Below are 15,302 nucleotides of genomic sequence, written 5' to 3'. Positions count from 1 at the left end.
TGCTATGCAGAACACATTCGGGATTGATTCTGCTTCAGATGCGATGTTGCCACATCCATTTTGACAACCTCTGTACTGTATATGTCTTTTCAACAAATGTGCATCAAGTGTAGCTCTTTAATATTGGCTGGGACTCACGAATATAATGTCAGCAAACCTGCTGTGTGAACAGAATCGTAACTGGACAACTAGTTTTCTGTAACACCATACAATGTAAGAAAGCCACTATGTGTTGCCCATTCTTGCATGTATTGCAGGTTTTCATGTGAGATTCCTGTAACTTACAGAGATGCAAATATGAGCTGTGAGTAGTCAAAAATACACTCTTAAGAAAAAAAGAAAGAAGAAGAAAAAAAATATGGTTCTAACCTGAACTAAATTAGTATTCATCAGCTTTTAACAATAGTGGAACCATATTTATAAAACTTTATATAATATAGTTTTGCTTTATCAATGGCCTGGAGTGCTGTGTTGAAATGCTGTGGGAACGCCTCTGCATGAAAGCACGTGTGAAATTAGTCCAATGGAATGTAGATACATTTTAAGAAAGAAATCATTTACCTGTTGATAGTGTTGACAGTTACAGATATGAAAAACAAAAAGGTGGGAATAAAGAAACCTAAACTCTAACACAAACAAAACACTTAACAAAAATGGGTTTTGATTGAGTGGGCAAAACAGACACTGAGCATATCCAACCACTGCCCATGCCTAGATCCAGCTAGTATACTAATTTAAATACATACTTGCCAGCCATGAGATTTTAAAATGTAACATCCTTGCCTTTCTTTCATTTCTCTCTGCTCCCTTTTTATAGTAAATGGATAAATAAAAGGGTGGGTTTTTTTGTTTGTTTGTTTGTTTGTTTTTTAACGTCTGAGCAATTATAGAAGCATCCACATAATTCAACATTTCCTTTTTTAAAACACTAAAGCACTCAAGATATAAATAGAGCTCAGGTTCAGCCAATGTCTGCCATTAACACAATTTTTTTTAAATGTTTCAGTATCACAAAGACTGAAGGAACTATGTAAATACATTGACACTGACACCAGTACACACACTAATCTACAAGAGCCTCAGGCTTTGCAAAAACACCAAATCAATTACAGTTTTACTTCAGCTGTTTATACTGCTGTTGAACATTTATCTAATGACCTTAATGCATGAGAAAGTGATCTAATAAGTTTGGAGAAAGAGATGGAGCTTAAAGAAATGCGAGATGTCATGTTTATGGAACGGTATTATGTTTTTTTGTTTGTTTGTTTGTTTTTTATGCATTGTTCAAAACTGAAGTCATATTGTCAAAATCCTTTTGATAGTCGGTGAAATGCATTCAATGACTACTTCTTCCAGAATTCCAATGAAATCTTTTGTCATTCATACGCAAAACCTTTAAAACATTATGTGTCAATATTTACAATAAATAATAAATGCCCCCAAAGAGATTTAAAATAATTTTGTTTGGAAACATGGTTCAAGGAAGATGAAGAAGGGAAAAGAAGAACAATACAATATACTAAAAAAGTAATCATAAAACGTTACCCTCACATTACTGTACATACAGTACAAGTCATTATACTAAACATGTTTTTAATGTTGTTGCTTTAATACAACAAATTATTTTTAACAAATAAATTAATATTAGCATTTATGATTAATTCTTGTTACATATCGCCTGCTTTTAGTAAAGTCAATAAAGTAAAAAGATTGCATTCATATTTTATAATGACATACACATTTATGTGAATCATTAATGTCCAAAAAGTCCATTCTAATGATATATATATATATATATATATATATATATATCTATATATATATGTTTGTTTTCAGCAGGATTTCATGTGATGTCTATAAGTCTAACCCTGAAACAAATACTAATTTCAAACCAGAGAATTTGCCTGCAGAGAAAGAAAGAAAGAAAGAAAGAAAGAAAGAAAGAAAGAAAGAAAGAAAGAAAGAAAGAAAGAAAAAAAAACAATCCATGGAGAAATATCAAACAGAACTATTTGTCTTATTTGTATGTGCATTGCTGTAAAGACAGCAAAAAATACATGTACATCATCATTATTAAATGACATGTTCACTGCATGGAGAAATATCAAACAAATTACAGAAAGCTGAGGAGAAGGGAATATGGTTGTGTGTGTAATATTAACCATCCCTGTGTTCAAGGACACACAGCAATAAAAGTCACAGTTTAAGGAACACAGTTAAAGGAAATGTATACAAAGTATTGGTTTATAAATTATATATATATATATATATATATATATATATATATATATATATATATATATATATATATATATATATATATATATATTTTTTTTTTTTTTTTTTGTAAATACTAATTTACATTTTCCCTGAATATATAAATATATTTTATGTATGTACATTATGTATGTATATAAAATCATTAGGTCTTAAAAACTTATATCTAAATCTGTAGATCTGTAAATGTATATGGTGAGATTTGTTGCAGGAACATGAATAAGGATACCTTATAAACCTGATGTTTGCTCCAATAAAAGGTCTCTTGCATTAATAATGGCATTATGAAGTTCTGCAGGTTTTGCAGAACTTTTTTTTTTCATAGTACATCATGTTCTTTGCGCAAAAGATCAAGGACATTTTGAAAATTTTAAAGATGCATGGAATAGCGCCTCTATTATAATATTACACTAATATTATATTTTAATACCAGTGCAGAACAGGATAACAAAATGTAGCCTACACTGGGACACAAAGCAGAAGAATGTTATTCAATGCATGAATGCTGATAAAGGAATTGCTGACAAAAAGAAGATTTCAAAGTGCTTCATCTCATCTCTTAGTGTCTTACTATGCTTATAGCAATGTAAGGGGGATTTTTTTTTTTGCAGTTTCTTTGGGGGATTTTCAGATCAGGCAGACAAATGCAATCTCTGCAGAAATGAGTGTTAAAGAGAAAGATGGATTTCCCGCTGCTAAGCACATATGACATATCATTATCCAACATCATCCAGAAGCATGGAGGAGGGGTGGAATATAAATGAAAAGAAAGTTGATGAAATCTAGAAGGAGATGAAGAACATTTGCCTGGTCTTTCTAACATGGGTCACATTTACTCTAGAGTTCCATGCTTTTTTAATGGTTTGAGAGAAACAAAAAAAATAAAAAAAAAACAACTAACACAACCAAAATTTCACACAAAAGACTTATAAATATCCACATGAAATAAATAAATAACATTGACGTTTGTTCAAAGTTCACATTTCAGACTTTTAATTGGCTCTGTTTATTTTAATTACTGTACCATGTGTACTGACAAATTACTAAACCCATCTTGATTTGTAAAGCATACTGAGAGGGGGGAAAAGGGTTTTACATAATCACAATCAGAATATAAGGGGGTTTACACAGCAGTGCAAATTCTTCAGGCTAAACCTGTAGAGCTACACGTTCATTAAGGTTGTATAAATTTCGTCAAAACACAAAAATATACACAACAAAACCCAAAATACACCAATACACACACACACACAAAAACAGTGTGGCAGTGTACCTCTGTATTTTACACACACACACACACAAGCTCGGTGTGGTAGTATGGCTGTGTATCTTAAGATTCTCCATTAGCCTGAATGTGACCTGTGTGTTAGTTAATTAACCCTGGTCTACCTCTGCCCTGACTCTAGGTCAGTTTAAAGCACCGTTTTGACTCGCAGCCAATCAGAATTGTAAGAACCAAATCACCTGTAAACCAAATTCACACAAACACAACATACAGAAAGGTTAATCTGATAACCTTACATAGAAAAAGAATAAATTTGATTTCTAAATAATTTATGGAGTGTTTACAATTTTTATGTGTTCAGGTTTGTTTGAAATTGCTTAAATATTAAAAAGTGAAAGTGAAAGTTTGACATTTGAAATATGCTTAAATACTCGAAAATGCTTGCTCTGCATTTAACTCTGTAGTGCCACACACACATATAGTGAGGTGTGAACACACACCCGGAGCAGTGGGCAGCTATATCCAGGTTTTGAAGTCAACTGGGGGTCAGTATGCCTTTTCAAGAGCACTTCATTGGGTAATGAGGGTGGAAGAGAGCAATGTTCATTCATCAACACCCACCTACAATGCATGCAAGCACATGTAAATTGCACCTAAGGCCGTGGCCAGGGGTGGATGTGGCCACTATTCACCTAAGTCACCCCTTTTTGCCATCCTGCTCACAATAACTTTAAAATCACTTAATCAGACACATATCTTTCACCCTTCTCACAAACACTAGAAAACAAATGAACTTCACTAAATTATTTAGCCACACTTCCAAACACAACACAAATAACATTCACAAGACACACAATCCAACAAATCCTAAATGCCACAAACAAGACACAGAATTACATTCAATGCAATGCATTTTTTCCATATTTGCCTCACCACCAGGCACAAATATATGCAAGCATGTACATAGTTAATAAAACATGATTAAATAGGAGGAATTGAAAGCACCATCAAAATTTTGCATGCATGTCACAGTTAAAAAATAAAAGATAAAAAAAATTGATTAAAATGTAAGGAGTAAATTAAAGCACAATCAAAACAAAGCATACATACTAAAATATACTGCCATGTGAAATCACAATATAAGACACAAATTATGTATGTGTTTATGTAAGTAGATATACGAGATCAACTTATAAACAGTGAAATACAAAATTCAAAGAGTCATTGAAATGCCAAAGTCAAAGAGGCTTCAAAAAGACAAACAGTGAATTAATAAAAATAAACATACAATAACATTAGAAAACAGGAATTGTTGTTTAGTAGGTACGAAGTCAAAGTTAACACAACACTTAATACAACATGCATATTAGTAACTATATTTTTACATTCTTTAAGTGCATCTATTTAGGTTGACTTATCTTTGAACTATGCAGTTATCCATTTTTATTGATTTAATATTATATTTTTATTTTTAATGATTACATTTACTAATCTTATAACTAATCATTAAACTATGCAGTTATCCCCATGTCTAAACATAAAAATTCCCCAAATCCAATTCAAATATAAATATAAAACACAAATCCACCAAAACTCCCTTCGCCAAGTGCATTCCAAATGGAACTATGACACACAAGTGCCCTACTCCATCCAAAGTCCCCAATTCAAGGGCTCTGCCCCTCGGAGAGAGTAGGGCAAAGGGATCCTCACAAACGAATGAATGCTCCTAACAAAATCAAAACTTTAATAACATTAATGCAATTACAGTACACCAATCCAAAAAACAAAACATTATTTAACATAGTATTTATAACAGAACATAAACTGGGTCATTCCTGGTATTTGGACATCAGACAAAAAAATATATATATCAAACAGATTTTAACTTAGTTTTTTTTTTTTTTTTTTTTTTTAATTCAAACAGTGTAATCATGATAAAAAGATGCATCTGAAACATCTGAAAAAAATATTTTTGTCGAGCTGAAGCATTTATGAAACAAAACTATGAAACTGAAGACCAAAAATGTCCACCCTTTTAGGGAGAAATGCACTTTAATGTATGAGCACTGTGTATATTATCTTAAAAAACTCATGTTTCTTTGTCAGTTTAAAAGGTAATTAGTTAATAATTTATTGAAAATATATTATGTTATATTATGATCTGCGCTGACATTCAGTGTTGATTTTCTGATGCAAATGACATAAAGATGTTCCCTGGGAATTGAATAGACAACCTTTTGCGTCTTTAACTATACCCAATTATCTCTACCACTGATCTGGATACAGTCTGGATCAAATTAATATGGTGGCTACCTCTGAATAAGAAAGAAACAGAGTAATATTAGCATAGACTATAATTCAGTCTAATGATGTAACAAGTACATCATGTGATATGGGAATGAAGATGGGTGAAGAAGTGTAGTTAAACAGTTTGATTACAGTAGATGGGTGACAATACATTATATTACAGAATACATTTAACCATCAACATAACTATTACAGTATGTTGTAGAATTCTTAGAACCTTCTGGGTTGTAACCCAACCACTGGGTCAAAACAATTAAATAGCTGGGCTTGTCCATATTTTACCCAGCGCTGGGTTGTATTTAGCCCAGCATAGTTGCTTTACACTAATCAAATTCTGACTTCCAACACACTATCATAAAAAAGGAGAGTTCATGTAAATTAATCATAAAAAAGGAGAGTTCATGTAAATTAACAGTTGTGTTTCCTATACAATGAAATTGTTGCTTGATATTTGATTGTTGCTTTTGTTTAAATCTCCCCTCCTCTCCTTTCACATGTATCTATTGAGAAGAAACCTTGATAATTTGGCATGTGTCTCCTCTAGAGTTTGTAAAGAAATCTCAACAAATTCATATATATACATCCCACAAAATACCAACATTACATTACTACTAATTTTTTTTTTTTATAGATCTGCTGCCCAGTGCCCACATTATATTACTCCTATTGCATTAGGAATTTTAAGACAATCATCATATATCAAATTACAAAACAAAGCATAACCCCATTGTGTCCTGAACTGTGAAAAAATAACGTCAGTAAGCTTAAAAAAAAAAAATCAGTAAGCTAAAAAAAAAAAAAAAAATACTGATGTAGCCACTATTCACAGTGATCCCCTCTGAACTCTTCTTCTGTCTTTGGTTGTGTCCTGCAGGTCAACTGGCAGCAGGCACCTGTGAGATTGTCACTCTAGACAGAGACAGCAGTCAGCCACGCAGGACAATTGCCAGACAGACGGCCCGCTGCGCATGTAAGAAAGGACAGATTGCTGGGACAACGAGAGCCAGGCCAGCCTGCGTGGACGGTAAGAGCAAATTTGGGGAAACTGTCAATCAAAAGTACTATCTAACCCCACCCCTACCCCAAACCTACCCACTTTTAAACAATATAAAAAAAGCAGCAGGAAAATAAAACTATAGTCACAGGTATTTATTTCAAAAACAGACCATTAAAAAGTAGTATAAACGCATTACAAACAAGTCATGTTGCATTCCAAGTCTTCTGAAGCCATACAATATCTTTATGTGAAGAAGAGTGTAAAACATAAGGTTGTAATTGCTGAAAATGATCCCGCTCCATTAAAATGCTCACGTCATTCAAAAATATACTCCTGTACTTTAGCATGATGCAACTGGTCACAAGACACACAAGAGCCAATGACATTCGACCACCAAGGTTGACGTGAGGCTTCTACTGGCAACATTTTTTCAATTTGCGCACAGACACTGTACACAGGATCTGTGCATTATGACCGATAGAGGCAGTGATTGTGATAAATTATGACTGTAGCTGTTTCTGAGGTTGCGTCTGATGCCATTTCTTCTGATGTCTTTATATCGGATGTTGTTCTCCCTATATGAGACCTGACACCTGACATTTTTCCTGGGGTCTGGAGGTCTGAGGATGTCCTCATATGAACACCGTACATGTGGCTTGTAAAGACGACATGCAATCACTTTTCCAAGTAATCATAAATATGTTTTTTGATAAAACATAAAAATGTGCATTTATTTTGTTAATTTATCAAATTTGGCCAGTTGGTAACCACCTAGAAGAGCTAAGTCAAGTCATGCCAGTTTTAATTCTATAGTGCTTTTCAATATATCTATATTGTTTTGAAATATCTTTACAGAGTATAGTGCATTACATGTTCAATATTGTTCCAGAAAAGTGCACAAAAGCAGGACACAGTCCACCAGAGGGTATAAGAAAGGAAAGAAAAAAGTGAGAGCTAGAAAAGAGGCAAACTGAATTTCAATCAGTTTAATCGACTGGATTCCTTAAGGTCTCAGCACAGTTGTCATATGTGATGTGGCATGCTGTGTCCTTCAGTCTGTGGAGGTCAGTCCATCCACAGGATAATCCACAGACCGGGTTAGAAATTGAAGACCATTTCTTAAGGTTTATTCATACAGAATGTGAGTGGCATGGATTTTCAAAAGGAGACCATTCCTATTCACATTGGGTGAAATCATTCACATACTGAAAACCCAACAAATTTTCTGTTGAAGGGGTGTTTGTAGAAGAGCAACATCTATAGTATAAAGTAAATTCAGTCTCCAAAAATATTTGCGTTGATCGCAAAACTAGAACCATTTCCATCCCTAGTTTTGATATGTTAATTTTCAGCTTAAAAGATAAATCAATTGGTCCTAAGAAGAAGTAATAATAATAATAAATAAATAAATAAATAAATAAAAAAAAGTCACATTTCAAATGACATATCAACTTTTGTAATTAACTCTTTGGTTATCCACTTCATCTTCATGTGTAACAATATGTCAGTCTAAAAATATTCACAAATAACAATAAAAACAATAAAAAATAATACTCTGAAATCACAATAACACCAATGAAAGCTAATGCTACATTATACTTGATTCCCATGTAGTCATTTTCACCACACTGAGCACATCACTAACACTGAAAGCACTACATACATCCAGAAAGCAGAACAGAATTATTTAGAGACATCAGACAAATGGAGGTGAACAGAAATGCATTCTGGGATTGATGTCGAAAATGTCCCATGCTGCAAGTAACACAAAGCTTACTGAATTATGAAACCAACAGTGCAATGCATGAAACACAACCAATTTGCCTTGGTTAGTAAATCTGGTCCTTAATTTCTTAAATGGATGGAATTAAACAGTTATAATAAGGTTAAATTTTGTTTGTTTTAGTTAATGCATTTGCTAACGCGATATAGTAATATAGTACATCTGATAACATGATTTGATAATAGGATCTGTTTGTTCATAATACAAACAAAGTAATGTAAAGTAATGTTAAATTATACAAATTAAAAATTAATGAATGTATAATGAAACAAGCATTAATTTAGATTAATTTACGCAAAAGTATTGTTGTCACAAACAGCAAGATACTGATTCAGACTCAAGAGGGGCTTTATTGAAACACAACAGGTGAAAACAGAACGGTGAGTACTAAAGAATGGTGAGATGGCAACACAGCTGTGATACTCAAGTGAACTTGACGAGACAATGGGAACACAGAGACGAGGATGACTGGAGAACTATAAGACTGGATGACTAAAAGACTGACCCGCCTCCCCAAACACGGCCCCAGAAGGCCAGAGCCTCCGACAAATCAAATATGGGTGCAATACAGTAATGTGCTAGGACAGGGATCTCCAACCCTCCTCCTGGAGAGCTACCGTCCTGCAGACTTCAGTTCCAACCCTGCTCCAACACACCTGTCTGTTATTATCAAGTAGCCTGTATCTGTAAGACGGTAGATCTCCAAGAGCAGAGTTGGAGACCACTGTGCTAGGAGGTGTAAATAGTAGATGACTGAGTTTATTTGTCTCTGGATTTATGTAGTGGGGACTCTTGCAATACAGTTGAAGATGAATGACCCTGGTACAGAGGTAGACCTTCTTTCCTGGATGGTAAGTAGAGGTTGTGAGAAGAAAGAACTCCAGACTCTGGAGATGAACTAGGAACTGCAGTCTGAGACAACGTTTTCCAGGACACCATCGTTGTGGAAGATGTGATGGCCTAGGGCTTCTGGGGTCTTCAGTTCAGTGATGAAATCCACTCCTAGGTATAACCAGAAAGGCTGTGGCACTGAGAGTGGAAGCTGCTTGCCAAATGGGAGAAGATGTAGAGTCTTTGACAAGGTGCAGTTAGTGCTATGCCATCCTTTATGAAGTATTCCACATATATATTAAATATAGATTAATCCTTAAAGCCATAACAGTTTTTTTTTTCCTATTTTTCCCCCTTTGATTAATAGACATCACAGCAGCTGGTTATTAGGTTGTTTTGGCTGCTATTTCTTTAAGGGCTGCCACTGCTGAACGTGACGCAGATCTGACATGCATTATATTTTCTCTTAAATCATTTTACCTTTTCTGACCCACCTCAGGTCTTAAAGTCTCTATTAATGAGCTGACAAGATACATCGGGTGTATTAAATGAGTGAGACAGTGCTGGGCTGCTCAAGGACAGTTTTGAAAACCATTTCAGAGACATGTTCTTAAATGTGACTCATAAAATATATTGCATGCATGCACAGTTTTAAGGTAGCTTTAATTGGCTTTTTGGTAACTTCATGACTTAACGGACCCACAACATTGCATGCACATAGTTTATTTCACGCTTTGATATGAAAGGACATAGGCTACAGCGTGTGCCGGCGCCTTTGTGCATGCAATTGAAGAGCACATGCTGTGAGAACAGTACCGTTTCCGCACTCAGATGACTCATGCCTGGCGCTGAAGTGAAGTGGAGCGTGCATCTGAAACGTCTCCAGTTCTCAGTTGTTCCGCAACTGAATAAATGCACTTCTTGTCAAGAGAAAAAGTGAGTGGGGTTGGATTAAACTCATAATTTCATATAGAATATGCTTTGTTATTTACACAATATAACGTTAATATTAGGACTTAAAAGCTATATGCAAAAAGGGCCCGAATGCACATGAACGTGTCTGCACAGCTCTGAATGAACTAATTTTGTGGATGCGTTCTTCACGCAACAACATGCAGAAACACGGCAGCTTAACTCTAAAAATTTGCAGCGTTTTATTATAATGGTGTTCTCATTATAATGGTATGTGTATGACAGTCCCAGTCACAGTTATTAATATTCTGCATTGCTTTTTGTCCTGCTCGCACTGCGCGATGAAGAGATAATCACCATACTACTAAAATGAAGCACTTGTCTCAACCAAATGCATCTTATATCAGGTAAATAATATATCCACGATATATATAAACCGTCTGAAATGTTTTGAAATCACTTGTACCCTACCTAAACGAAACAGTCTCTGTCTTATTAAAGTCTTATTAAAGTCTTGTTAAAGTCTTGTTAAAGTTTTAAATCCCTGCGGCCAAGATGCTCCTGTGTGAAACATAAATATATAGGGGTGGTTGAATTTATTCACGCACAAAAAATATTTATTTGAAGCTTCTTTCTTTTCAGATTCTTATTTACAGCTTTATCATAATAGGCTGTATATTAACTTATCGGGAGAAAACCGGTAGTTCTATGTGAAATCAGACATTTGAGCTCCCCCATATAGTCAAAATGGCATAATCAAAGCATCCCCTGATTATTCGACTGTGAGTTTGATAGTCAAATCAGGCTCCTCGAATCTAAGCATCGAATCGTCGACTATTCGGGGTCACCCCTAATATATATACACACAAAGAACACACACATATAGTATGTAAACATAAATTTTATTTTGAATGCAATTAATCGCGTTTAATCGTTTTGCAGCCCTATTTGAAACCCATTTTGAAAGGTTAGCATTTTCAGGCCTACAAAACTCCATTTACATGTAAATGAATGCCCAAAAATAGGGTGACCAAACATGTCATTTTCCCAGGACACGTCCTGGCCAGGATTTCTATATTGCTTAAAATGTCCAAGTTTTGGCTTTGTTTGCACTGTGCAGACCAATTGTTTTATGACAAAGTACCGTGAGAGCTCTAGAGAGCAGACTGCTTCTTGTGCTTTTGAATTGCTCTCACGGTACTTTGATGTCATACACCGATCAGTATGATCACTGCTTCAACAAGAAAAACAATAATATGTACATTTATTTGCATCACTTTGACCGTTCTCTGTAGATCGCACCTGCTCACGCACCACGATTGTTCGATTACGTACAATGTCTGCATGTTATTGGTCAAACGATCATTACCTTCATTAAGTATAAAAACAGGAAACCAAAGCCAAAACCTGGATATTTTAGGCAATATAGAAATCCTGGCCAGGATGTGTCCTGGGAAAATGGCACGTTTGGTCACCCTACCCAAAAAGCATAACAAGTTTAAGATTTTAGTTGAGATTGGTGTCATGTGTCAAACACCCCCTTGGAGTCCATGTTAAATAGCATCCTTGACTGACAGGTGATTGGTCACAGGTGTTGCTAATCAGTACACTGGTGAATGTGCAGGAAGTGTGGACTCTGACTGAGGGGGAGATCCTGGTGAAGCTATGACAGTTGTTTCACGTTAGTTCATGTTAGCTCCTTCATAAACAAATAGAAAAATTACAAATACAAAAATACATATACAAATACAATTCATAAATTCCTAAATACTGTTAATCTCTAAAGTAGTCTACTAAAAGGGTTTACTTTTCAGAAATTCTCCACACATTAATATTTTGAATATTCATTAATGTGCCTATTCAAATAAAGTAGAACTACAAATGCTGACAGGCACTAATAAGATAACTTCAAATTGTATTCCCAGTTTATTTATAGCTAGATATCGCTCTTTATCAGGAAATAGCAGACATTTTTTTTTCTGATATTGAAAATCATTCAACACTTTGTCATGTTAACTCTCCTGGTAGCCAGAAGAGGAGATGAAGAGGTGAAGTGAGCTTTATAACCAAGCAGATTTATTGAATAAGATTAGATGCATCTTTGCAAAAGCTCAGCCTGGTTGCATCTGAAAAGAAAATGGAAATTCACTGATTATTACAGGTGTTTTTTTTTTTTTTTTAATTGGTTTGGTACTATTTTCACAAGTAAGATGTACATTTTCAAAACTCTTAGTATAAAACTTTAAACTGATCACACTTGTAACACCACTAGTCATTATTTCAAAACCTGATCTCATGATTTCACTGTAGTTAAGAATATTTTCATTCAACATAATAATTTTTTCAAAACACAATACATATTGTGATATGTATTGAGAACATTTGAATTAATCACCAAAATACAACTGTATGATCTTCTTTCAATTTAGCATTTTTAACAATTAGTTAATTCAAGAGAAAACAATGCAAGATTCATGTTTCAAATAACATTTGTTGCTGAAATAATTACAGTAATACATGCAGTAATTGTAATTTTAGAAAAATACACTTACATTACCTAACTTGCATATCTCACGTAAAATAAATAGTGTTTTGTAAAAGTATTTATCCAGTGTGATATCATAAGGTGTGATGAAGGTATGACATAGCCATAAGGTTTTGTGCTAGAACAGACAGAGTTTACTGTCAATGCAGAAAATGTCCTCACTGTGCCATATGACTGAATCTATATTCTAGCTGAATTTTTCAGATGAAGGGTGAGTTACTGTATAGTAATGTGCAGTCTTTACCATTGTAATGCTTCAATATACAGTATCACATGGCATAATGTAATGTATATGCTGTATTTGATGCCATCTGTTCTTATACATCTCTGATCAATCTCTGATCAGTTCCTCTCACTTGTGTCCTGCTGTATGTTCACAAATAGCAAAACACACAGTTTTACAAATGAGGACGTCCTCAAAGGGAGGTTTTAGGTGATTTTGTCAAATTTTGCTTATTTCTAGGTACCAGTTTGTCCCCAAAATATGGTTACTGGAACAGTATCATTATGGTGACATTCCATAGGAGTAATGGGTTTTATACTGTCTCCCCCTTCACTAACCTTACTCAAGAAAGGACACTGATTTCAGATATTGCCATTTTTGCACTCACACACACTCACAAAAAAATATATCATACCAGAAAAACAAACACACACACACACTTACAAAACTGGTTATCATCTTAGATAAATCACTTTTACTGTAAAAATAATTCAGTGCATTTGGTTATCCCTAAATTGCAATCACGTTCTATAGAAACTAAATATCTGTTGAATCTATATCTATAGATGCACCAAATGATTCATTGATTAACCATTAAAATGAGTTAGATTAAATAATAGACAAGTGTATTAAACTGAATGAGAAAAGTTTGATAGTAATAGGTTTATGAAAGGCAGTTACTGTGAATGAAACATTTATATAGATGAAACACTTATTTTGTGTAGTGAAAAGGATATTTTGTGATTGTGTGTATTGAACTAACACAACTGAAAATATGCTGAAATGGTTGAAAAAGTGCACTTTTGATAATCTGTGATGATAGTACTAAGAGTTTTGAAAATGTACCAATTCCTTGTGAAAACTGTGTCAAAGCCATACAAACTAACAGTAATCTTAAAGAACTTGGAATGAAGACAAATCATTATCTCCAACTTGTAAAGACAATGCTTCACATGACTGCACTTTTATAGAATAGTATAAAATGAAAATGAAATAATATGAAAGAAGCAAAATAAATGAATTTCAACCGATGCATGTTTGTGTTTATATTTCATAAGGCTTTGTTTTTATTTTATATTATAGTACAAGGAAATTGTTGCTTGGTGAGTTGTGATGCCTGTAGGTAAGGGGGGCAATTGGAAAGCAGAATGTAACATATTTCTGGGTCACAGTCACTCCAGAGAACGAAAAGGATGACTTCTCATTCAACAGCCCTTTTCCTGGGTAAAAATCAGTATGTACGTAAGCAAGGACAGAAATAGAGTTTAGTGGGAAGGAGATGGCATCAGTGCTTCCTCTGAACATGTTTCAAACAAAGTTGCATTAAGATTCTAAATTAATTTCTATGCTCACTTGTATGTATACTGCATTATGTCATAATCTATAGAAAAACAGAACTTTGACAAAGCCCCTAAAAATTATAAAGCATAGAAACCTGGAACATTTATGAAATACCAGCAGTTCCTCGCACTGTCTATAATAGCAAAAAAGGAGGGGAAATAAATAAATAAACAGGAAATTAACTGTCAAACATTGCTAGTCACTTGGCATACAAACTCTTCAAGCTCTTCTGCAGAGTGAATATGTTAAATGTATGGCTGTTGATATTAATTGTATTGTTATTTTATTTATTTATTAACATAAAAAGAAAATAAAAAAATCATTAACCAAACATAAACACAAAATAAACATTATCAAAAAAACCAAAATCAATACTTACACTCAAATTCCTCCTAATCAAACAGAAAATGAAAAAAAGTATTTGCCGCAGTTCTCCAAACAGACATTAGCATAGAAATTATGAGATTTGCATGGATGCATTATTTTTAAAGGACTTCTGTGACCTACTACCATTTATGTATCCTACTGTTGAAAAGGATTTTTATTAGCGTAAATACATGCTAATTCAGCAGTCAGAATTTGTAGAGTGATGGATGCAAATAGATGCGTTTTTGTGTGAAAATAATGTAAATATTTAGCATTGTAAAGACTCTGTGATGAATACTCAAAAAAAAAAAAAAAAAAAGATAAATATTGAGTATCATAAATATTGAGTAAGTTGGAGGGAAAGGTGGGATATATATAGACTTTGTTCTGAACCCTATGAAATAAAGATAGAGAACATTGCCACAAATTGCTCACCTTTTTTGTAAAATTGGATAAAACTCGGTTACATTTGATTTTACAGTATGTGTACTTACA

At 33.9% G+C, this 15,302-nt stretch overlaps 1 protein-coding gene across 2 annotated transcripts in view; it reads left to right on the top strand.

Annotated features, from left to right (window-relative positions):
* The window catches only part of tafa5a (TAFA chemokine like family member 5a), a 109,519-nt gene that overhangs the window by 53,854 nt on the left and 40,363 nt on the right, over nt 1-15,302 (top strand). For both annotated transcript variants that reach the window (XM_042722373.1, XM_042722374.1), the window contains exon 2: nt 6,684-6,833. In XM_042722373.1, the coding sequence (XP_042578307.1) occupies nt 6,684-6,833 (150 nt within the window). The remainder of the gene's footprint in view (nt 1-6,683; nt 6,834-15,302) is intronic.

The sequence above is a fragment of the Cyprinus carpio genome, chromosome B4 (assembly GCF_018340385.1).
Source record: "Cyprinus carpio isolate SPL01 chromosome B4, ASM1834038v1, whole genome shotgun sequence".
NCBI lineage: Eukaryota > Metazoa > Chordata > Actinopteri > Cypriniformes > Cyprinidae > Cyprinus > Cyprinus carpio.
Note: the sequence above shows the minus strand (reverse complement) of the source record. Positions and strands in the feature narration are given on the sequence as shown.